This window comes from Chelmon rostratus, chromosome 18 (assembly GCF_017976325.1).
Source record: "Chelmon rostratus isolate fCheRos1 chromosome 18, fCheRos1.pri, whole genome shotgun sequence".
Lineage (NCBI taxonomy): Eukaryota > Metazoa > Chordata > Actinopteri > Chaetodontiformes > Chaetodontidae > Chelmon > Chelmon rostratus.
The window spans coordinates 10,376,641-10,402,345 of record NC_055675.1 but is presented as its reverse complement, the minus strand read 5'-3'; the positions used below and the strand labels follow the sequence as shown (position 1 = coordinate 10,402,345).

The 25,705-nt window shown below is 43.0% G+C and overlaps 1 protein-coding gene across 1 annotated transcript; it reads left to right on the top strand.

The window, feature by feature from the left end:
* Positions 1-766: 766 nt before the first annotated feature.
* On the top strand, positions 767-24,229 carry fndc4a (fibronectin type III domain containing 4a). Its single transcript, XM_041958996.1, has 6 exons — positions 767-1,068; positions 9,107-9,222; positions 10,718-10,922; positions 18,381-18,470; positions 20,557-20,690; positions 23,430-24,229. Exons 1-6 carry the CDS (start codon positions 993-995, stop codon positions 23,469-23,471), a joined length of 663 nt encoding a protein of 220 aa, XP_041814930.1. The 5' UTR covers positions 767-992; the 3' UTR covers positions 23,472-24,229.
* The last annotated feature ends 1,476 nt before the right edge of the window (positions 24,230-25,705 follow it).

Below are 25,705 nucleotides of genomic sequence, written 5' to 3'. Positions count from 1 at the left end.
GTGTCTTTGGGGGGGGGCTGCGCGGTGTGTGATGGGCGAGGAGCAGCATCGACCCTGCTGCTGGGGTTGTGTGCAGATCACAGGGGCAATGCTGAATCAAACACTTCATGCTTATGACATTTCTCACCTCAACTTTAGTGAGTACAGTAGAGTAGCGTCTGTTGTGACGGCTACGGAAAACATCCTGTCTGTCCTCTGAGGCGACATGAACATACTCTATGATATCAACACTCCGCACCTTATTGCGGTAAATGTCACCTTCTGGCTTAGCTGGTGAAACACTGAAGCGGCGGGAGAGGCGGACTACAGCCTGAACACAGTGGCCGCTGCCCAGGTAGGCGTACAGCTGCCCCCACCTCTAAAGGCACGTGGAGGATTCATCATGGTTATGCTGCGCGTGCACTTGAGCTGAAGCGCTAAGTGCTAAGAACCTGTTACAGGCTGTCTCTGATAGGCTACTCGGGGGGTAGTACCGGAAAGGACTGCAGGACGAGCGACCCCGCGTGCGTGAATAAACAACAACCAGGTGTGGGCTGCGGGGGCGCGAGCACAGCCTGAAAACTTGAGGCGCTGGCCGCGGTGCTGAGAGCACGCGACGAGCCTGTGAGCGTCATATTTTTTTTTCTTTTCCCGCGACCTCCTCGTGCCTGTGTGAACCCGGGGACGATGGGAAGTCAACAGTTTCAGTCGCCGCATTTAGTCTCCGTCCGCGTGCGAACATGGACGAAGGACTTGTGGATTTAAACCCCTGAATGAAGAACCCCGTCTCGCCTCGACATGATGTTTCGGAGGGCATCATTTGTTACGCACTTTGACCGGTTATCCGTTTATTGACCCGCTCGAGCCCCACTCGGCCAGTAAGCGCTCGTTCATCCATTCATGAAGGGGATTCCAGCGTGTTGTTAAAAAAATGAACTGCAGTCATTTAGTTGCCCTTCAAGCTTAGGACGTCTGCGTGTGAATCAGAGGAGAGCGACGACACCCGCCGAGACATGGCTCGCCTGCTTGTTTTGGTCAACTCCGTGGTCCTGTTGCTCTTTGGCAGCGACATGTTCTTGGTAGGAGCGAGTAAGTATGAGCATCTCTAGCAGTGGACTCAATCCCTGTGCACTTCGCAGCCTTGTAAAATGCGACATATAAAATATTGCAAAACGTGAACAAGTCACTGCTTTAATCTGCACCTGACGACGCATCCACACACATCAATCAGGACACACAATATTGTTTTTATGCTCAGCTGCACTCACTCACTGTATTTTATACGGCATAACAGCTCATCTGCTGACACTTGTTTGACCAGATATAGAAGAGATTGCAAGCATGTTAAAGTACAAGAAGGGTTGCTACACCTGCCTTTACTTTCTGTGAATGAATTGCTAAAAACAAAACATGCTGACAGTTTTTGGGCTTATTCACAGCTTCATAACACCCTCATTGATAACCTCGACCCTACTTACACACCTAATAAAAACAATGTCAGTAAGTTTACAGCGAGAAGCCTGTCAATAATTTCCTGAAGAGTCTGCGAATCTTACCCCATCCAGCCTTTTCCCATTGTGTCTGCTCACTTGGAAGGCACTTTTCTCTCAACCCTCTACTTAAATAATGGCACTACAGAACAATGTGACTTACAAAAGCTGTAAACACAGTCACTCCTCCGCCACCGAAACACCAGCTGTGTGCAGCCAACACTGCCGTCAGTGAGACCAAGCAGGAGCGAGATCGCCTGTGGTTAAACTGTATGCGGTCAGTGTGTATATACACCCATGCAAAAATAATTACATTTTTGCATTCTGTCCATTGAAAGCTCAGCTTCAGACTCTCTCTTTATGAGTCTGTCTTATTTCTGCAGCAGAAATCTTTTCTGTGTGCGTCTGCATGTGTGCATCTACAGTATCTCTGTCTCTCTATCCTCCCTTCTATCACCTCCTCCCTCGTCTCTCAAGGGAGCTGAGTCCTACATGTGATATCGCCTTGAGAGGATCAGACTGGCACCTCACCGTTTCTGTGGGTGTGTGTGCGCCGTGTGCCTGATACAGATATTCAGAGCTCTTGTCGTGTTCTGGCGCTGACATGTGAAAAGCAGGAGCATCTCTGATCTCGGTTGAGTTCTGCATGCGGGCCATCAAGAGCCGGAAAGCTACCGTTAGAATAATGAACATGACACGCATAAATAGACATTTGGCTGTTGCAGTGAGCTTCAAAGTAAATGAAAATGAATGTTGAATTCATTACTGCCAGCCCTGTGCATGCTATGAGACTAAGGGATTCACTGCCATTCAGAGAGACGTCTAAATTCATTGTAAGCCTCTTTGGTTCACGGTGAGGTTGTCCATAAAAATCTCAACTATCTAACAAAGCAGCGAAAGAGAGAATTTCAGTGGTCTCTCATTGGTAATTCAGTTAATTGAATTCAGGAATGTGCTTAAATATTTTGAGAGTGATACTGAAACTACGCAGTGGTGGATGGTGAATGCTGGCATACAATAAAGCCTGTTTTTCTCTCATCGCACCTACTGAAAAGCTTTTCACTCATCCACTGAGCAAGCTTTTCAAAGTGAGTCATGATTACACAATTATCTACATGGCACAGGTCTTTAGATTTGGAGTGGCAGAACTGCAGATTTGTAAAAACCTGCAGAAGTTACAGTTGGGCCACGTGACGGATGGAGCGTCCTATATCTACATGTCATTGAGAAAAAGTACAGTATGATTCAGTCTTTTCAAGTCAAACAAAAATAAGTCAGAAGTTGTTCTTGGTCCAAACTGATAAGAAATACTTGAATGTAGGAACTGATATTAACATTCACACAGTCTGAAAACAAACATGCTCGAAAATGAATCCCACAAGAGCCCCAACTCGAGCTTTAGGCAGTAAGCTGATGTGAATTAGAATTTGCTGGATTGGTTTGGATGGCCAGGCTCGTATCATTCCTCAAATTGGCAATCTGCTGTTCATAAACCAGGCGACACATTCTTGACAAATAGACGCTGTGTGTTGGTGCTGAATCCATCAGAGTGAGGGCCAGTGTTTGCTCATGTTGTCATAATTTTTTCTGCTGTCACATTTTTCAGATGCGCAGAAAAAATACCAGCGGCGTGTGGAAAAAAATGGATTTTATTCCATCCTAGATCAGTGTTCTGACTGTCATACAATAGCAGCGGCTTGTTGGTCTGCAGAACCAGTGAGCACAACGCTACAAACTGGTTGTAAACAACTTGTTCATAGATCTGCCACTGCACAACACTGCATGATAGCCTTTACAGATTTGGGATGATGAAGTAAGGATAGCTTGCGGCTGAAAAGCCTCAGGGTTTGGCCAGTGATTACATTAACCTTAGACTTGCACCCGGTCCCATCTGTTCCCACTGCCGTTTCACAGCCTCCGAGTCTGTAAGAAAGAAGACAGAGTGAACCTAAAGGAAGACACAGTAAGTGCTCCTACTGTAGCGAGGCTCTAAAACATATAGGAAAAAGCACAGGACTTAGCCACGCCTGGCTGGACAAGTCCCTCCATCTATATCCAAATATATTGTTGTTGCTGCACTAAATATATCATAGCGTACTCGAGATTCAAGCACAGATCACATGAAGCCATTTCTCCCACATGGCATCGAATGTGAAAGACAGGCAGGATCTCAGGAGGGAACAGAGCTCGGAGATGAAACAAGAAAACGGTCTTCAGAGGTAATACAGGGCCAGAGAGTGCTGCGGCTGAGTTAAACCAGCACGACATTGCTTAAGAGCTCCACTACCAGGCAATTTGCAGAATGGAGGCCCGCGAGCAGCTGTGTGACAGCCTCCCGCTGTGCCGAGGAGAACATTTAGACTTCCCACGACCGGGTTTGAAATGCATCCAGATGAAGCTATTTGAAGATTAACTGGGCAACACATCAAAATTCAAGGCACCTGTTTTGAGTTATTGCCCTTATTTATAAGATGCCGGTGAATATATGATCTCGCAGGGGACTGAGGCATTATTAGAGTTAGAGAAGGATTACATTACAAGCAGCCCTTCAAACTGTCACTAGCTCAGAGGTAATTGAGACTGAAATATGATCAATAACACAGGCAGCCTCAGTAAACCACAGTGCTTGCCTCTTACGTGTGTTTGAAGCGATGTGAATTATGCTCCTTTGGGAGTTTTGTTTGTCGTTGGTGAGCTGATCACTCACCTGGAACATTTGTGAACATTTAGTACCAAATAACGAGAGGAGCACTCATTCGTGTGAGACTTGATATTGTTTGTAAAATGAAGTAGCAGCAGCTTCTGTCTCTATCTGAGACACTGACTCATAGAGCAAATGTCGCTTTGTCACGCCAGCAATGACTAACTGTAAATGAGTGCATGCGCTTTCACATCGCTTCTATCACGTGAAATCATTCAAAAGAAAGAATTGGGTTCAGAAGGTGTCTGGAGAAGAAGTTAATCTGCAGAGTGCGTCTGATACCAAATGGAGCCTGTTAATTGGTCAATGACAAGAAGAGCAGAATTACGACGTCTGCTTGGCATCCAGAAAAAGTACTGTTCATAAATAGTGATGAGATTTAAGGGCCTTTAAACAATTAAACTGGGGCTCCCTCGATGCAGAGGTGACATTTTTATTTACTCATGAGCTCTATCATTCGGTAAGCCATATCAGGTGCTAAATGCAAACACAAGAAGGCAGCTGGTGGCTGCGCATTTCAACCTTAATGCTTTTCTTCAGGCGGCATCAAACGAAGCATAGACGTGGCTCCTGGAAACAGTGAGACGGAGATGACGCCTCATCTGTCAGATTGTGTTCCTGGTAAATCTGACATTTGATGTAATCACCAATTTTCTACTCACATCTCATTTTCCTGTTTCTGTTTAATCTGCGTGTCATGGTTGTCCGAGGTGGTCTGCGATCGAAAGCTGCGCAGGCCGTCAGATTGTGATCTGAAATCAGACTGTTTGACCATAAAATACATCTCCAATCAATTCTGTCCCTGATGCTGTCATATACAACATAAGCAACGAATGGAAAAATGACGCCTAAGTCAGGATATATTGTGCTTCAAAAGCAAATATAGAGGACGAAATATAAAGACGCCACGGCCGTGCCTCACTCTGACTCTGACAATTTCAAACTGGGCTCCTTTCCACGTGGCTCGTCAGCCATTCAGACATCCACCTGCACTTTCACTATCTCTCTGTGCACTCCGGTTAGATGGGAAGTAGCTGATTTGCCTGGCTTTGGCTATGTACGCTATGATTCATCCTGGCAGCGCACCCACATCCCAAGAGGGTCTCACCATTTGTTTGCTCTGACACACGCCTCGGCCACCGCGACCTATTGCTGTTTGATTTCAGATCTTATATAATCCATTCTCTGGAGTGGGGCTTACTCAGGAACACGTGGCCGACAACAAATATTGAAGTATCCACAATGACACTTAATACTGCAGAAGGGAACATCAAACAAGCTGGAAGGGAACATTGGACGAGGATTGGACTATTGGACTTCACATCAATAAAAATATTTGCATTAGAAATTCGCAGCATGAGCCAACAGTGATTAAATATTTGAGATTTTCTTATTTATCATGAGCTTTTACCGTATTAAATTAAATGAATACAGCAGTGTTAGTTTGTAGTTTCAGCTCTTTATGCTCTACAGTCTAAAAGTCACCTTACTTAGGTACCTCAGGTTGAAAATTTACTTGTCCTGCTCTGCCACACGCAATGGAAACAACATCATATGGGAAGAGGGCACTTATACATTAGTGATGATTTATGGCCAGCTTGAACTGAACCGCCACTCGCTCCATCACCAGTAAATGACCCGCAGACAATGCATCATGGTTACTGGCTGCTTTTTTGCTCATGCGTGACTGTTTGTAACCCCCATTACCTAAAGGACAATGAACTTCAAGAGGAATGGATGTGTCGTGTCTTAGATAAATGTTGCAGCTGATTCTTGAAGGTGTGCGCGCTGTTCGACTGTGCTGACGCATCCTGATGGCAGTCTTGGCTTGATAGTTTTAACTAGTCAGGTTTATTCTTACAAAACAAATCATTGCTCCAACCCTGACTCCAAAAAGTCGGGATGCTGTGTGAAAGATTAATAAAACAGATTGTGATAGTTTGCTAATCCTTTTTAAACATATGCTTAACGGGGTTGTATTTTGGCAAATTGTGTCTTGGGGATGATTCAGTTGCATGATGCGTGTGGCTTTTAGAAATACAGGCTCGTTCACTGTGAGAGTTTTATCATGAAATATAAAGATATGCACGTCAAGGCCATTTGCAACATCTGAGGGGGGCTTTGTTACATGCATTGAAAGATTTCAGCCAATCAGTGTCCCAGCATGTAATGACGTAAGTTTACTGATAGCTTCAGTTATAATCAAAAGCTCATGACACTAAATCAGCTGTCATATTGCCAAGGCACAAGGACACAGGAACCATTATTGTTAATATATATGTATATATATATGTATGACTTATTCACCGGAGCTCCTCCAGAGATAAAGCATACATACATGCTATATATGCCTTTCCCTGCCTCTTAACCTACTGTCCGTCTATCTTAACACATTACAGCACAAGCTTCCACGAGCTTCTCATTAAGTGGATAAAATGAGACAGACGTAGCCTCTTAACCTCTTGATAACAGCGATCCCAACAGCTAAGCCCACTTTCCTCCCCGCTCTCTCTGCAGTTGGAACGTTAATTTCCTCTTGTGCTCTCTATCGCAGGCTAAGCATTAGTCCAGCCTCTTGTTCATCCCACTCGCTCCCCCTCCACAAACCAATCTCTGAGTGTGTCATGAGCCCGAGGAACCGAGCGCCGTGCCCGTGCCTGACCTTGACCCCCCACCCGTCCCCTGGTTCATAACGCCACGAGGGTTGACAGAGGGAGACTGATAGCCTCGTCTGACCCGCGGGTCTCGAGATCTGCCTCAATGTCACCTTTTGCGCGGAACGGGCCATCGTCGATCGTCTCCAAGATAAAACAGACAAAAGTGCAAGAAGGAGAGAGGGACAGATAAAAGGGGAGGCACAGTGAGATAAGAGGAGAGGGATGTGAGAGGAGCTGATATAGAAAACGGCAAATCATTTGAAATAGCTCCCAATTTCATCATTTTGCCTTTCATCTTTCTCTCTGAAGTGCACTTTTTGTGTGAAATATTGTCCTTGTACAGCACATGCCTTTGGCTGTCATCTCACCACGACTGTGCCATGGGTTATTATGCCCACGCCCCGCGAGTTAATAAAAGCGTTTGAAATACAAATTGACTGTACAAATGTCAATTAATACTCACTTTGTAGCGAAGAAAAGAAAGCTGTATCTAGAAGTCTTACTATTGGTACTTAAAGAGCAGCTGTGATACTGAGGTTACGACTCATTAGGCAAAGCATGTGTTTCTCCGTCCATCTCCATAATTCTTTTGCTGCAACTTTTCACATGTCTGGCAGGTCAAGACATTTCCACACGCTTGACCCTCGCAACATGGCGCCAGTTACTTTCTGTGATAACACACGAAGTCCATTAGCCCGGCGGTAACAACAGAAGCCCAGAGGATGGCCTCCAGCTCCCCATCTGCCCGGCCAATCCCATCTTACCTATCCATCTAGTCTCACGTGGCTAGACCCATCTCCAAACTTCATTTCAGCAGTGTGTTATTGTGGAGGGGGGTCAGGCTGAACCCATTATCGTTCTGGTACAGCGGGAAAAAAATGTTCTCACTTGTTTGTATTTCTTTTAACTGATCACAGTCGTCCTGGGGGTTGCTAAGTCCAGGATGCAGCGACGGTGCCCATGCAAAATAGTGTCTGGAGGAGGAGACTTGTTTGCACATGTGGAGGCGAGCCCTGGTATTAAAATGGCTAAATCCCTGCAAAAGAGAAGGTGACAGCTGCTAGCTTGTTTACGTTAGCGTTAGCAACCAGGTGAGGGTAACTTGCCATTTTCAGCGTATAGGCTGCTAGCTTGGAGGTCATTCTGGTTGTTTCAAATAGAGATGGGAGCTTTAAAAGGGGTAACACACAGAGGGCAGAAGGGGAGGAGAATTAATGCTAAATATTCAGCCAATGGCAGTCTTATACCACCAGCTGACTTCCTGTGAGTCAGGCTCCCCAGGCTTTTATCCCACTTCGCAATCAGCACGTCAACCAGCATCCAAATCATGATAGATGGCTGAGAAGCGACTGGGTGAAGAAAGGTAACCCAGTCTGAGGGAGCTGGACATGAAATAGACACTGTGGTCACTTTAAAAAAGACCAGTATGTCAGGTGAACTGACAGGGTTGTTTAAAGTGAACGGAAGGAATAATGTGAAAAAGTCATCCATATCTATGATTTTAGTAATTCTGTAGGTTCGTAATAAAATGCAAGGGAGGGGTTTATTTAAACAGCTAGTTGAGGAGTTAACTGAGATGTTTACTTGTGTTTTGTTATCGTTGTTTGGTCGGAGGAGTTGATGGTGTGGCGTGTTGTTATCAGTGCCCTCCCCTCAAAACCATGAATGTTGCATCAACTCCAGAGAGTTCTAGTAATTTGACTTTCACTGAGACCGCAACAGTTGAATGCATAACAACACATCTTGTACATATTTTATTTTCCTGGGGACTCCAAACCAACGTTCATGTTTAAACCACAGTGGGGTTTTTTTTTGGAGTTGAAGGAATCCAGTGGCAATGTAGTAGCAATGGGTGCCGAGAGCAATGAAAGCGACACTGCTGTAGTTGTGTGATAAGGCAACTTAACGGTTTATTGGTCTGTGAACAGGAAAGTATGACTGGAACTTAACTACAAACCGATCCATATTAAACAGATGCCACAAAACCACACAAAGGTAGCCTTTAAAAAATGGCATTTTCAGTCTAACAGCTTGATGCACCATGTTGACACAGAGCCTGCTGTCCCATAGTGCTGCTGACTAATTCATTCACAAACCTGACTGCATGACTCGTTTATTCACATTTAATTCAGAAACAAACACCTGTGCTGCGTTCAAGGTGCCAACACAATGCTTGAGACGTTCCAGGTGCGGTGTGGACACAGATGGCGAGGGTAATCTAATATCTAGAGGAGCGGGTGGATTAACAGATCCCTCTGTTTCTGTTTCCTTTCTTCCAGACAGGCCACCAGCTCCCGTCAACGTGTCCGTCATGCACCTGCGGGCCGACTCGGCAACTGTTTCCTGGGAGGTTCCAGAGGGGGATATAATAATTGGCTTCTCTATCTCACAACAGGTAAGCAGAATGGTAGCAGAATAGCCCCAAACAGAGAAAATTACATCAGTTGTACTTTTGGCTGGAGCCATTCATGGTTTGGCATCGAGCCATCATCATGTCCTGTTGAAATGTTGCTGGCACGCCAACCAGCCAATAGGCAGAATGAAGGAGTGCACCTGGAATCCATTTTCAACCATGTCACAGGGATAAAATGCCAATATGTTTTATTTTATTTTTTTTTGGACAGTGAAATGATGATTCATTCACTCCAAGTTCATAGAGGAGGTTTTGTGAGCTCAGCAAACACCTCTCTATCTAACATGAGTTTGTCCAGCATACTGAGTAAGTAGCAGCACATACGCATGAGATCCTGGTTAAATAAAGACGTGTTTTTGTCTGTATATTCTTAGGAGCCCCTTAAAGCTCTGCTTAGCATGCAGAGAGGCTGACTAAATCTTGCCTTCGAGCCCGGAGATAGAGTAAGACTTGGCATGGTCGATCTGTCAAGAGACAACAAGCACACAGCAGAGAATGCACAGAAGCATGCGAAGCTGCCAAACCGCGTTGTTTGAGCATGCAAAGATTCAAAGGCTTAAAATATGAGAACCAACAAATGCTAACATGGTGTGACAGAATGCCATATGCTGCTGTAATCATGTTTATGCTTTATGCAGATCAATACATTAGCAAGCGATTCAACTTTCCTCTTCCCTCATGCTACTGATGGGCTGTACACAACAGTGAAACGTCTCTCTGTACAGCCGTTCATCATGTCATCATGCTGAATTTCAACACATTTTTGGTAACTGCCTTGAGTGTATATGGCAGTTTAATCATTGCATTGTTCATTGTTTACAGAGAGTGACAAGTTTTTTTTGTCATGGCAGTAAAAAACACAAAGGAAGCAGACATCTGGCCCAAAGCCACTTGAAGTGCAGATGGGTTAGAGAGCACAGTAAAAGGAGAGCTCTGCATGCAAGCAGGAGGAGTAATTCTCACAGCTTTGGGTCTTTGGTGCTCCAATAACACTCTGAAAGGTCAGAACAAGGTCTGAGACTTTGAAAGCATGTGACTGAAAGTACTTGCAGTCTAAATTAATCAGAATATATTGACTGCACAACTCTTCAATTTCCTGTCAAGACTCCATATGGCAAAAAATGAAGCGCCAACTGTTAACATAATAAAGTGCTCAGCATGCCGTTCTCCAGCACCTTGAATATTTTCTGGTTGGTCACCTCCGTCTCAGATCCAGGTTCATGATTGTTTTTAGCTTTTTTCTTTTATGATGTTGGACGGTGATACATTGTTAAGGCATTATTGCTCTGTACAGATAAAAGTCATAAAGTCAAGCAAAAGACTTCCTACAGAAGACAGTGTCTCTCTTCGAGACATTTACAAGGCTGGTGTTTCTGTGTGGTCACCTTGATCAACTCATTGCCCAGTCTACTGATTGCTGTACCCGCTCAATAGATCAATCCGCTGTCTTGTTCTCTATCCCTCTTCCAATCCCCAGAGGCAGGAAGGACATATGCAGCGATTCATTCGGGAAGTCAACACCACCAGCCGCTCTTGTGTCCTTTGGGACCTGGAGGAAGAGACAGACTACATCATCCAGGTCCAGTCAATTGGCCTCTATGGGGAAAGCCAAGCCAGCAAGAAAGTCCATTTTCGCACCCTCAAGAAGTCAGACCGCTTCCCCTCCAACAGCTCCAATCAAGGTAAGCTCTGAGATACAGGTACTGATAATTACTAATGGCAAAATTCATTTGAAAAAAGGTGTTTCTGTCTGTGTTCAGGGGCTCGCCACAACCAACAACCAACCTGTCCTGCTCACAAGCTGTTAATGTAGCCCTGAGTATATGTCTCCTTGCCATGGAACTCCATCATTGTTCAAAAAGTTTAGTAGTTTGTAGTTTACATAAACAGACATATCGCCACACTTTGTTTCAGCGCTGTGCCAGCAGAGAGAATGAACCCATTATCATTTATAAACCAATCACAATCGACTTGAGCGGCGCAAAGCCGTGTGTGCTCTGATTCAAAGGTGTCAAAACTTTTCAGCGTATGGGTTGCTAGCTCAGAGACTGCTTCACAGCCACAATAGCAGCTCTCAGCTGCACTTTGAGCTACGCGCAGTGACAATGCCAACATGCTGATGTCTAGCAGGTAACATTTCTAAGGTTCTGCACCTTAGTTTAGACTTGTTAGCATGCTAACAGTTGTCAATTAGCACTAAACACCAAGTACAGCTGAGGCTGATGGGAACACCATTAGTTTTGAAGGTATTTGGTCATAAACTTTAGTATTGAGCAAATTGAAATTTTGACCTGATGGTGGCACTAGAGGAAAAGCCAGGACATCATTAAGCTCTTTATGATTCATCCTCTGGGGATGAAAACTATTAACAACACAGAAAAAAACATTAGGCTGCGCTGGATGACACGTCCCTTTAATAGCTGAACACAGCCAGCGTGGTCAAACTAGCAAAGCAGAGACAACAAGGACCAAATTAAATGTTCACTTTAATGAAAAAATAGTGTAGTCCTGTGGCACAGAGGTGTAAGCTATGTCAGGCTTTGGATACACAGGCACAATTAGTAGGATAGATTCATTGAACGCTTTGGCATCTTTGAGGGATTTACTAACACTTAATATCATTTAATTGCCGGACATCGTGTTAGTTCAGAATCTTTAGATGCTATGAAGTTTGTCCAAATGCAGTATAATTGATGAGGTCACAGCAGGTCACTGCAGCAGTTTTCAGTGTTTAATCTCACTGTTATGTAACATAATGCTTTGCTTTTAATTCTACAGCACATGGTACAGCCACAGGCCTTTTTCCCAGAGGCACAGACAGGAGCAACCATTACATGTGCTTTTCCTGCCGTTGGCCCGGCTGTTGAATGCTTTTAAGCCCCCTGACATTGAAAATGAGTTGAAGGCTCATGCCAGCGTAACTGTAACCTGAAGCCTCCTCTCGCGGGGTCTCTCTGAGGGGGTCTCTACGTGCTTCTCGCAGGTTTATTTTCTGCTAGACGACAAGTCATTATTGACAGATTCTTCAAGCGTGGCTGCAGGCAAGCTCCTCTGAATTTATGCAACTCTACATCAACCCGTGTGCCTAATCAGGATTCTGACACACACTCTAAAACACTTCGGATTCAGTGTCTGGGCTCGGCTCAGGGGCTGGAGGAAATGTGGAGACCGTGACCAATAGAGAATAAGTTCAGTGGCTCTCCATTTCTTACAGCACAGATGAGAGAAGAGTGAGAAAAAGCTATTTGCTTTCTATTATAAGCATTTGGGAAGAGTCTACGTTTCAGAAGAAAGTCCTTTTGCTAATCTTCTCTGCATTAGTTCAGCCATGATTACGAAATGAGCCAATTACATTTGACATTGGTCTCGACCCAGGCCTGACACTTAATTCCTCTGTTATCTTACGGTCTGGTTGAGGTTGTGAAAATAGGAAGTGCTGATGCAAGTGACTCATAAATGTTTCTCTTCAGCTGACTCAGGTTCGGTACCATTAGTTAAGCTGGCAAGATCGGCAAAAGAGAAAGAGACAAATTCAGGCTCAAGTTCAACACAGGAGCCTCTGTGCTCTCCATTAAGCTAATACAAGCACTGGCATTACACTCCTTTCTCGTTGCTCTACATCAGACACTCAGGAAATGATGCTCTGTGCTCCGTTTTGAAGTTAAAAGCAGTGGATTTTAGAAAGCTAACTCGCATCGATATGTGAACAAAGTGCTGAGCACGGAAAGACTTACGGCCTTACTAATTTTCCAAGACTCTTGGAAACCATTCACCATGCAACATTAATCAGGATTTGTAGCCCTCCAAGTGGGTCAGAAAAGCAGCCCGTTCGGCAGACGAGCTTCATTTGTGGGAGTTTGTTTTTGTAAGTGCGAATGCAATCAGTGTCAGCTTTCCATAAATCTAACGCCAGCGCCGCTGCCTGCCCATGCCCCAGTTTCAAAGTCCAATAAAATCAAGTTTCTTCATGTAAATCTTGTCATGTATATTGCTCGGCTTCTCTTTTCATGTTGGCCTCTGCTGTGTGTTGTGGATTTTGATGTTGTGCACAGAGTTATACACACATCACCAGGGAAATATCCACAAACAAATGCTGTGACTAATACTCTTTTAATAGATAGCCTGTTAATATTATGATATTAATATCCCGGTCGCAGATAAAGACACTAGCAGAATGACTGCAAAGACAAACACAATAACCTAATTAGCTCTGCTTGTGTGTTGGAAAATCAGCAAAACAATATAAAATGTAACAATCTTGAGTCGGATAATGCGAAATTGACTGCATGCTAAATGCACCTGTGCTTATAATCCTGTGTAAACTGCTAAACTTCTATAAAGACAAGGTGCCTGTAATGGCACAGTTGGACATTTGAATCATGTTAGCAAGTGCGATGTGGATGCTTGCTAATGTAAACTGGGTTTCATTGAAGCTGGTTGGATCACTCTAAATGGGAAGATCTGGCAAATATACATTCACAACACATACATGAATTAACTTCCCTTCTCTTCCCTTTATGTTGGATCAGCCAGCTAATGTAGCTAACATTAGATAAAAGGTTGTTAACCTGCCCATAAATAGTGTTTATTCTAAATCAACATGGTCATCAACATGAGCAAATGGGGTTTTCTACTACTTACTGCTTTGAGGCAGTTAATTCCCTCAACTGCTGAGAATGAATTTTCCTTTTAATTGAAATCTGAGTTGTGTCTCTTAACAAGCCTTTGACAGCTCTGACAGGATGTTTACAATGTTTCCTCCTTAAAATAACAACATGCTTTATGTATTCTTCATAAACATTAATGAACCTTAATTTAATGTGACATTTTTTTGTTCAGGATCTTGCTGCTGCTCATTGTTCCTTAAAAGCCTTTTTAATCTAGCTGGCTCCAGCACCGTAGAGCCATGTCAGAGACCCTTTGTCACAGCCAAGTGCCTCCTATTGAACTAAATTGATTTGCGGTATGTATCAGGCATCCACAAGAGCCAGAGCTATGATACTCATGAATCAATAATGCTTTTATTTATTTATTTTTTTTGCTCAATGCAATTCTCTTTGATAATGTGATTACATATTAGTGCAAATGCCACTGGATGTACCTGGCCTGGAAAGATTCAGAATCCATCCATTTCACATAAAGCATTTCTGGGCAAGATACGCGCCATGTGTTGCAGGAGAATTTGAATTTAAATAGGCTACTGTGGATTTCCACGATCAATATGTCTTTCTATTTCAATTCCATTAGTTCCATGGAGAGCTTTTAATCAAAGTATATATTTATGTGTTTTGACTGCCCTTCAAGGGCGAAGCATGTCGTGCTGCGGTCAGAGGAGCAGGGCTCTGGCTTTAAGACTGAAAACTTGCAGAAGTGGAACATATAAGGAGATGACATTTTTTTTAAGCAATGTCTATGTATGTGCATATTTGTATGTGCAATTTCACAGAGGTATAATTCCAGCATAATGAAGGGACTCATACAAAACACAAAGTATTTACTATGTGAGATTTGTTGGAGATCTGTGATATAAGTGGTAAAATTAACATGTTGTATTTGTTTGTGTGATGCCACAGTCAGTACAAAAACCTCCAAAACTCACTTCCAAACAAAAGACATGGAACCGCTGAAAATGTCACCTGCTGCCACTGAGCTGTCAAGCTGCTTCACACGAGAGGAAAAAGAGAATGATTTCAAAGGATGTAAGCCTGGAGCAGTCAAACCTAACTAGGTAGGAGGTCCCCTTAGACACAATTACTGTGTGAAACTTCAAAGAGATGCCAAGCTGCCTATGTTGAGTCAGAAGCTACACCTCGCCTCTCCCATTAACAGCACGGGGACAAAGGTATGCTGCACACTGACTTCAGCTGGCACACAATTTCACAACTCTCCATCTTTAATTCACGCTTTTTAGACATACAAGTCAACAGCAAGCTGATCTGCTGAGTGGACAAAAAAATTGGTTAATCATTCAAATCACTTTCCCACCACAATTGCCAACATTTTACCAAAATACAGCTTTTCAGTTGTGAGGATTTATTGCTTTTTGTTGAAGGTTAGTCGTCTTTGCACAAACTTTACTGCACACGCAGCAGCCACAGCTTTAAATTCTCAAAGTGAAAAGTGAAGACATAACTCTTCAACTTAATATCTTAAATTTGTTCATCTCATTTTCTCAAGTTCAGTTCGGTTCAGCAGCAGGGCTTTAAAGTGTCTTACAGTGTAATGAAATCTAAAAAACACAAGTGATCAGTCTGAAGGAGACATAACGCAAGAATGAATCACAGAATGCATCTCTGCGACAACAGCACAGCGCCCCTGGTGTGTTGTTACACGGCTTCCCGACACAGTTCGCAGCCACAGACAACGTCACGGGATTCGGAGTGAGCAGAAGGAAGGTCGACTAATTATCTCAACACAAACTCTTTGGTGCACCGGAGGCACCGCAAACCGCTCATTCTCCGCTAGCGGAGCATCACACAGCGTGTTACATAAAATATGTATGATGCAGCAGCAGGACATGCTATTCAGGTCATCTGAAAATTCAGTTCACTCACTCTGTGGTATGAAACGTACTGCATTAAATATGACCAAATACATACTGTTGGCTTTATATGTGCATGCTGCACAGCCTGCATGTACCAAAATGCTTTTTTTCAAGTTACACGGAGTCATTTGAGGAGCTAGAAAGCTGCAAACAAGAACACGATCAGTTGGGAAGTCTTGCAGAATACAAAAGCCTCAAAGATACAGTCATTACTGAAAAGATTTTGATGAGCTGTCATCATCCCAACACTTCAAACAGTACTTTCACTGTGCATAGACATAACTTTCCACATGTGCAGAAGAACTATCACTGAGCAGGCTGGGTTCATACAGGGAGAGGCCATGTGGGATTAATAAACCGGAGAACAACTGGCAGGAGCACTGACCTGAGTCCTGATCTGACATTTCAGTGTAATGTGCAGCCTGGTTTCAACTCTAGCGCTCACTGGGAAATGTGAAGACACAGGAGACGATGCAGGTGAATCTCAGGTTCGCTGTCACACGCAGGTTGAGGGAGTTGGCCGCTGTATGGATGGAGGAGAAAATCTACAGCCCTCATTCCATGGAGAAAAGCTGATACAAAGCTTCAGCAGTTTGCCGAATCGAGTGAATATATTCCTGCAGGTAGTCGTGTGGGGGCTAATTGTCACAAAGCTACATGCTATTACCAAGAGGTGTCCCTCCACCGTGGCTTAGCAGGACAACAGTCTGCAGGGAGACAAACAGGGAGTTTCAAACCACTTTACTAAAACTGAAGTTCCCCTAGAAGTAGATCCCCCACTGTTAGCCAACAGCTCATACAGAGAGAGTTTTTGTCAGTCAGACTTAAATACAAATGTTTCACAAGCAAAATAATTTCTGATGAAGTGGATAGCTGTGAGGAGCTTGTGCCGCTTGCCTGATAAACACAGTTTTTCCAAGAGAACACCTACAATTATGACTAGACAATTCTGGCGCAAAATTTTGACAGTGGCAAGAGGGGGCTGCTGGTGTTATCTATACCACTGTTTTCGGGAGTACCACTGCCCTGCATGTTTTAGATGTATCCCTGCTCCAGCACACCTGATTCAAATGAATGGCTCGTTATCAGGCCTCAGCAGAGCCCAGTAACGAGCTGAGCATTTGAATCAGGTGTGTTGGAGCACACCTTACATGGAGCATGGAGTGTTGGCTTACATGGAGCAGCAGAGCAGGGCAGCTGGTGCAAAATCCCTCTTTATTTAAATTTGGTGGGGGCTAACCCTTTAAAATTGAAATCAGAGGCGAGAAGAAACATTTGTCTACAAAAGGATCCAAAAAATTATGTGTCTCCTATTCACCGTTTGGAGTTTATAGCAATTAAAAAAAAAAAATTCAGGGGATTGCTCACTGACTCTTGCACTCTAGCTGATAACATCATCCACTCTAGGACCAGAAATTCTGAGCATTTTTTGAGAAAGTTTATGGTCTTCAGATGGTCAGGGATATCAAAAAGTGAGCCGAGTTTGATTGAAGTCTCTAGGAGAAAGTATGGCAAGGCAGCGGAAACTTGAAAAAGGCTGAAATTTGAGGAAATTTCCCATTCATTTCTGATGGGAAATTTTTCGAAGTTTTTTCGAATAACTTTGCGAATTATTAACGAATCCTTTCATAAGTTCATAGCACACCATTCCCGATCGAGCCGCACGTTTTGATATGTAGTTTGAGAGGGTTTTCTCAAAGCTGCGGGACTAGTTACGCGCCGAAATTCTGGCAGAAGATGAAAAATAGGAAGAAAAAACGCGAGAGATTACTATAGATTACAATCGTGGCTTGAGCCTCGTGCCACTAATTAAGAAAAATACTGTAACAGAATTCCTTCGACTTGAGTCCACACATAGCCCCCACCTATGATTTAAATACATATCATTAAGTTAGCCTCAAGCACCTTTCTGTGATTTGTGGTCATTTTAAATTCCCGCCGTGCCGTACCCCCCCTCCACTCAAACGCCCATGCACACTACTACCAAGACTGACAAATGTGGCAGTGTAATTGACCCCGCGCCCGATTAGCTCTCATGTGAACAGTCTTGGCATTCTGGGCCAGTTCCTTGACAACCTGATTCACTAAAAGAGGCAATTGGGAAGAGTGGCGCTCTGGACGAGTTCCATACAAGCGGGCGAGGAGATAGTTTGGGGAGTGGAAATATGCCCATATAGTTAATCCACTTAAAGGAGGATTAATGCTACATGATTGAGATGTGGTAATGCCCGTCACATTTTCTAACTACGACAGGTTTTATGAAATGGCATAGCAGTCATGAGAGATAAACACTGTCCATCTTAACCAGTCCTCACTGACAGAATGTAAGCTGAAGATTTTGCAATATCAGGAAAACCAATAAAATAGCTCTGCAGGCAACACTGCCCTTGTGAAAGTCATAATGTTCAGCTGAGACACAATTCTATCATAATGTTTGAAGCCATTGTTTGTGGTGATGTTCTGTTGGGTTGCATTTTGTTGGATCTCACATTTGTCCGTTCTAAGGACAGAATATTCAGCACACTGTATTCAGTATGTTGTGTTCAGGAGTCTGCATTTACTGTACGACAACTGTCCCGTCTGTCCTCTCTCCCAGATGACCCCACTGTGCAGGGCCTGGACAAGTCCCGCCACCTACAGACAGGAGAGATGATCATAATTGTGGTGGTCTTGGTCATGTGGGCAGGTATGTTCGTAGACTGTTTGTGTTTAATAATATTCAAGTCAGAGGAGAAAAAAAATGATAAGTCCCCAAAAACCTATTTTCTAAGTGAGCCTCTAAATAGAAGCAGCAGCATCCTATGGGAGCAGAGTATTTTCTGCCTCAATTAGAACAGTTTCTGGTCATTCACATGAGAGATTGCTATATTTCTTATCCCTGTTTTATGTACTGGATTGATGTTGAAGTGGTAATTTGGAGAAAAGGTGATGTCACATATTTCCATGGACCAATCTGAGTCCAAATCCATTGACAGTTGCTGTGTGTATAAAATGACTTTAGCTTTGATTGCTGCATGTTTATTCATGAGACGGAGAAATACTGTGAAAGTTTTAACAATAGCAACAAATGTTTAACCATAAAGGTAAAGAAATCACTGGAGCTGAGCCTACATGGATGTGACTTCAGGGTGACACCGTAACACACACACTTTTAAAGGTTATCAATAGGCTGACTGTAGATCAAGTAAAGTCCAATCTATAAATCCAAAAGGCGAGCATGGATGTTTTTGAGTAGTTGTTTTCATTAGAGAAATTACATCAAAATCCTGCTTAACAAGCTGAAAGATAATTGGACTTTTCCAGCGGATTTGCAGAATCTATTATCAGCCTCAATGATGGAGATCAGTGGTGCACATCTGACAGAGGTTTCACACTGTAGATCGTCTTGTAGCCACATCAATACATTGACACACCAATCAATAAGTCACTAATAAATAAACTGACGGTCATCCAGCACAAGACCAATAGGATCCCTATTTAGCTGAAGTTAGAGTCCAAAGACCTTCAGTAACACACTCCGAAATAACAACCCCGAACAAACTGTCCCTTCAAGGCTTTCTCAGAACGGCGATGTCAAACCCACATCACGCTTTTTTGAGCGTTCTCTGCATCTCGGCTCTCCGTCCCAGAATGATTTTGTACTCCTCCGAGGAAGTGCGCTGACTAATGAAGTGTTGAGGCGCAATGAGAAGTGGCATATCTGACAGGCTGCCAGGAGCAGGGTTTCCCACCCCCGAGCGCCAGAGTGAGATGTTAAATAATACTAATGAGAGAAACAGAAGTCACACGGAGGCTGTGAGGAGTGGGCGCAGAAGAATAAAAACGCCTCATGTGGCACGCTCATAATGGACGGCTCATTTGCAGCCAGCCCAGTTACCTTATTCCCTCATTAGTGAAGCATCAAGCCATCGATAGGGTTACAATCTGCATAACACAAGTTTGTTTTTTTCTGCATGTATTTGTTCTTTTCTCTTCTTCTCCACTTTCCTTTGTCCTTTATCTCTGTTACTCTCCGCTGCTTGGTGTAGATCTGAAATAAGAGAATTGAATTATAAAGTAATCAGGTAATTGCTTTGATGCAGTCTCATCTGCCGCATCGTATAATGCTTCTGTGTAGTCGGAGGTTGTCGGTGAGTGCTTGAAATTTAGTGAAGACCTTAAAAAACAGCATCAAACGTGCATCAAGATCACAGTAAACTGGGATGTTAACAATCTAAAAGCAGACAAATCACAGCTCAAACACTGCAGAAGTTTCACCATGAAACACAGCAGCACACGCATGGAAATGTCTGATGGAGACAGTGATGTGCAGCTGCAATATTACATGACGCACGAATGATAATTAGTTAGTTAAATGAATTACGCTATGCTAGTGTTCAGTTTCCCAGTTGTCATTATCACAACTGTACTGCATATCAGTTTTGAATATTTAATGGTCATTGAAATTCAGTGAAGCAAGGAAGTTAATTGTGAGCATGCAGTATTTATCCAATCTGGGGGGCAGAAGAGCATCTGCAAGATTGAAAAATGTAAGAAAGCACAGTCAGTGGAGAATTACTGTCTTCCAGGCTTTCAGATAAAGGCTCAGGCATCGGCCTCCCCTGGGACTGGAATTCCATTACCCACATAGCCTTTCAACGTGCTCAGTTAGAGGAAGTGGTGACATGTCCATGAGTGACAGTTGCCACCTCATGACTGAATTCCTATCTTCTATTTTTTGCTTGTGTGTGTGTGTGTGTGTGTGTGTGTGTGTGTGCGTCACCTCGCGGCAGCTGTTATTGCCCTGTTCTGCCGGCAGTATGACATCATCAAGGACAACGACTCCAGCAACAATAAGGAGAAGGCCAAGCCGTCGTCCGAGCGGAGCACGCCGGAGCATCACAGCGGAGGGCTGCTGAGGAGCAAGGTGAGCTCGAGTCCTCTTGGTGAGCACAGGCCCGCGTCACAAGAGAGCTGCACATGCTGTGTGTGTGTGTGTGTGTGTGTGTGTGTGTGTGCAGGCAGCAGCGTCATCATTTCTGTGTTTACTGTCCTGACCACACAGGCCTTCTTTGCTCAGACTGCAGGCACATCAAATCCGACCTTTAGGACCCTCTGCGCTGTTATTTGCAAGTGATCAGTGTGGGTTGCTGCGGTAACAATGCAGGTGTCAGTTACTACATAGGTTGGTGATGCAGCTTTCCAATGTGGAAGCATGAAAAATGGAGCTCCATCATCTCGCCCTCCAACCAATCGCTGAGCTCAGTCTGGCAGCGTGAACAAGGCTTGTGACTTGTCAAAGTAGGAAAAGCACAAGTGATGCTAATAACGTGAACAGTGGCTCTGTTCTATTCAAGGGTCCCAGTAAGTCATGACAGCAGGAGAGTGAGCCAGCATGCAGAGTACCTGTACCCTGAAACTGAAGCAGCTAAATGGAATTCTGCCATCGTTAGTTTAATCATTTCCCCACACGACGAACGTCTTCAGAGCAAAAGTCTGATATTGATGTGCTTACTGTGTCTGATGTGATGAGGGATGCGTTCAGGTGATGTTTTTCTCCGCTGCAGGAGCGGTTTCCCCCAGCGAACAATAACATTAACGTAATCTAATCTGCGCTCTCAGCCAACTGCCATGAAGTGCCCAGCACCTCTTTGGCACTTCACGACTGCAAACATGATCACGCTGGATATTAACACAATTACTGCACTTTAGCAGAATACAGAACACATCTGGCTCTGCTGTACAGGCTGGAAAACAAATAAAAAGCTCCAACAGCGGCAATTAATGATGGATATATGGAGAGATGGTGCTTTACTCTTCTACACATCCTCATGTAAAATAGATTAACGGTTTCCATGATTACAATGCAAGACACAAAAAGAAGAGAAAATGCTTATTTCTGCTCCATTAGAAAACATATTTCCTCTTAAAGTTAACATTCAAACATCAATAAAAGCTTAACTTTATATTTTCCTGTTTACATCCTGTTTACATCCTGTTGTTCTGTTTACATATCTCACAGGAATATAGACACATGCAATATGTAAATACTCTGAAACATGTCTGGTACAGTTAACTGTTGTTTTGCAGCTTTACCCACGATGTTTAATACTGAAATTCATCTTTACACAGACAGTGCTGTGACGACTGTGACGTTCCCTATCAAATAATATTGTACTGGGGAAAAAATACATCTTGCATTCAATATCTTTCCTACAGATCCATTCCTCAACCACAATCTCCAGCAAAACACTGACAGAAAACATACAGGCAGCATGTCTGTGTTGGAAAATACATACTGTACAGTATGCTGCATGTGCTATAGTAATATAGAGCTGGGTGAAAAGGTTGAAATCCTGGGATGCTCTGTGCTAAATGGAAAGAACTGAGAAAGAAAGACATAATATTGAGTCACTGGTGGAGCCTTGACTGTGTGAGAAATGCCTTTAAAAGGTAACAGATAGCAGCGCACAGATAAATGCAGTCGCGGCTCAGTAATGAGGCCGTGACCGAATCGATGATGGAGGTCATTTGCGTTGTGAGTGCTGACCTCTAGCTAGGATTTAACGCAGCAACGTATTGAGTACTCTTGTTTGAATTAGCTGAGGGGTGATCGTAGGATTTCTCATCGTGCTGGCTTATCGCTGCCTCCGGTCGCCTCTATAAGGTTTCTGTCAGAGAAGTTCTGACGAGGACTTCAGAAACTCCGTCTGGCATCAGTCAATCGTAGACTTGGTTCTTTTCCAAGCAAGCAGAAGTCTTTAAGCCGTTTATTACTGACAGAATGAACACACACACACACTCACCAGTGGCTAGGAGGCAGAGGGGATGTATGGCGACAGATCAAGGCCTGACTGTTGGTCTTGAACACTTGGAAAACAACACAATAAAGAAATAAATGTCTGGAAAGTCTCTCAGTTGAAATCCACAATAAATTTGGGCAACGCTTCATATTAAGGTACGCATATTCACCATGAACTAGCTGCTTATTAGCATGTAGATTAGCAGCACATTGGCTCTTTATGAGTCATTATTAAGCCTTTATTAATGCTCTATTCTGCATGACCACATCCTACAACCACTTTCACATTAACAAGCTCTGCCTCAATAACCTCCTAATTACTGCTCAGTGACAGTAAAGAATTTGTTGTACATGAATTACAATCTTATTAACCTAACCTAACCCTAAATAACCTCAAGCCTCAGAATAAGGCATTAATCAGTGATTTCATGAGCCAGTATGCTACTAATATGCTAATAAGCAACTAGCTAGTGGTGGATGTGTGTATCTTAATATAAAGTGGTACCTAAATGGGATGTATTTTTGACATTTCTTCGAATATTAGTTCTTTAAAATGTTCCTCAATCTTTAGAGAACCAAGCTGAAAAAAATAGATTTTTTTTAAGTTTATTTTTTAATTAGTTGGGAAAAGTAGTGTGAAATGCAATAATAACTGCACCTTTTTTACTTTAAAGTTACAGTGAATTTCAGATTATTAATCTCTACCAGCATCGAAATAATTCTACCTGGGGTCATGGCTCCAGTTTCCTCATCCAGAAACCGTATCTGGTTGCTGTAACATCCGTCTTCTGTGGTCCAAGTATTTCTTTACTGTAGAGGAGAAGGTTAATTCTAATTGATTTTTATCTCTCTTGTCTGTTGCAGTTTCATCCGTCTGTGCCATCCATCAACATCATTGAAGTTTGAGAAGAAGGAAGCCGAAGTTAAACTCCTCTCTCTCTTCCACCATCGATGCATTTTCCACCTTTTTCACTGATGAGGAAAAAAAAGTTTCCACGGGTCTTCATCTGTGAATAAGGCTGACTGAGGCTGTCTTACAAGAGACACACATGCATGCACACAGTATTTGTAGGAAAACACTGAGCTACGGATACACACTCCCATCCACACACCCCTACAGTATATACACACACACACAAACACACACACGCGCACAGTACAGTACATTAGCTACCAGAAACCTACTCCTGCAGGTCGACTAGAACATAACTGAATGTTAACCCGTGGTGCAGTTACATTGATGTCTTTGCCAGGTGCTTGGTATGTTATTGCAATACAACACACACAATAACACAATACAACTGATCATCTCTGGGAGGCCTGTCTTCATGACTTTAAATACGCAACGTATTTTTGATATCGGCATGTGCACGCCCACCTGCTTTCAGCCCCGAATAAACCAACATTCTCCATTAGAGGTAGTGTTAACATATCGTCTGACCACAAATGTATATTACCTGAGTGCTGCGGGCAGATTGTTAATGAGGAGAGACAGCAAATACATGTGTCCAAAATCCATTTGTAAGAACCACCACAGCAACATGTCTTAATGTTTTCTAATTATTGAATTTAAAATAGCATTTTCTGGGCAACATTGTATTTTTTCATATTTCATACATAACAAACATGATGTCTGTACATATTTCATTCATTTACTAAATGAAGTTGCATGCAGGTCATTTGCCTGTAGAATAGCATTTGATGTGCGTTTGAAATTAGATGCCAATAACGGAGAAATAAACATAATTGCAGTACTGTGACGCTGTTAATGTTTTCTTCTGTTCCACCTGCTTTTAGAACAGGACATCTTCTGTCATCCAGCAGATCTTGTACATTTCCTGACACTTTTTTTTTTCCTGAAGTGTAAAATAAAACCTTCTTTTCAGTGTCCCATTATAAAGTGGCAGCTGCTGTAATGGAGTCTCTCTCACTGGAATGCATAAATCACCTCCCCTGTGCACAAAACGCACTTTCACACACAAACTGCTCATCCGCTGTTTGCATCTTGTGCTTTCTGAATGCCGGCCAAGACTTACAGCTCAGTCGAAATCTGCACGTCATGCACAAAATGCTGCCAAGTCGCATCACAAGTGTTTTAATGCAGGTAATACCTTCCAAGTAATTAGATAATGATACAGTTAAAATTATTGTAACCTCGCTCCCTTCAGTTTGAGGTACAAAATGCATATAGCGTGTGAAAGGTTACACATTAAATCCTGACGTGTACGTTTTTTTGTGCACAACGCTAGCATTTTTTTTTTGCATACGACACCTTGTGCATCATATTTGAGACAACACCATTAAATGGTAAAGAATTTATGTTCCCTTAAAGATCTTTAACAGAATCGAAGCTAATCTTAAATACTGACTTTATGGTGCACAAACAATAAAACTAAACGTTTTAAAAAAATCTGCTGTATCCTGCTGTGAGCTTCCTGAGGTCACACTCATGGTCTTGAAACCACAAACAGCGCTGTTCTTCTAACAGCAGAGAGAAAAGCACTTGACACGACCGGGATAGTGATGTGATGTAAGGGATAACAGGCAGGGATTTTAAAGGGATCAAGTCTCGTCAAAGCTCTTCAGCTCCAGAGGTGGCTCTCGAGTCAGCTTGACGAGATGCTCTCAGTGATCATGTGGACACGATTTGACCAGGAGGAAGCTCAGTGTTAGGAGGGTGGGATATGAGTGACACTACCAAAGATAAGATCAAGTTCTTTCATTGTAATGTACAAGAGTACAGTGAGCAATTTGTTGGAATGGAATTCTTAGATCTCCTATATGTGCTCCTGCAGATGCACATAAAAAATATGAATAAGGGAAAATCGTGCGACAAAAGCAAAATATAAGACTGTAGCAGCCTGGCGACTAATAGCAAAATGAAGAAAATGTAACAGTAATACGTACGCAGTATGTATATATGAGAACAGACTGCATACAGAATGCATACATATTATATATATACTATGATGGATAAGTATGTGTAGCAATGGGTTTATAAATGGGAGTAAATATACGCTGTGATGTGCATGCGCAGAAATAAACAGGTAGTAATGAATATATATGCTGAGATGTAAACAGACTAGAAACAGTAAGTAACCAGGTAAGTAAGCAGATGGAGCCAGAGACGCAGGCTATGT

Excerpts from the sequence above, each read along its gene's own strand:
- fndc4a (XM_041958996.1), top strand. The coding sequence starts at position 993 with ATGGCTCGCCTGCTTGTTTTGGTCAACTCCGTGGTCCTGTTGCTCTTT. Across the intron at positions 1,069-9,106 it reads CATGTTCTTGGTAGGAGCGA|ACAGGCCACCAGCTCCCGTC; the intron begins GTAAGTATGAGC and ends CCTTTCTTCCAG. Across the intron at positions 10,923-18,380 it reads CTCCAACAGCTCCAATCAAG|ATGACCCCACTGTGCAGGGC; the intron begins GTAAGCTCTGAG and ends CCTCTCTCCCAG.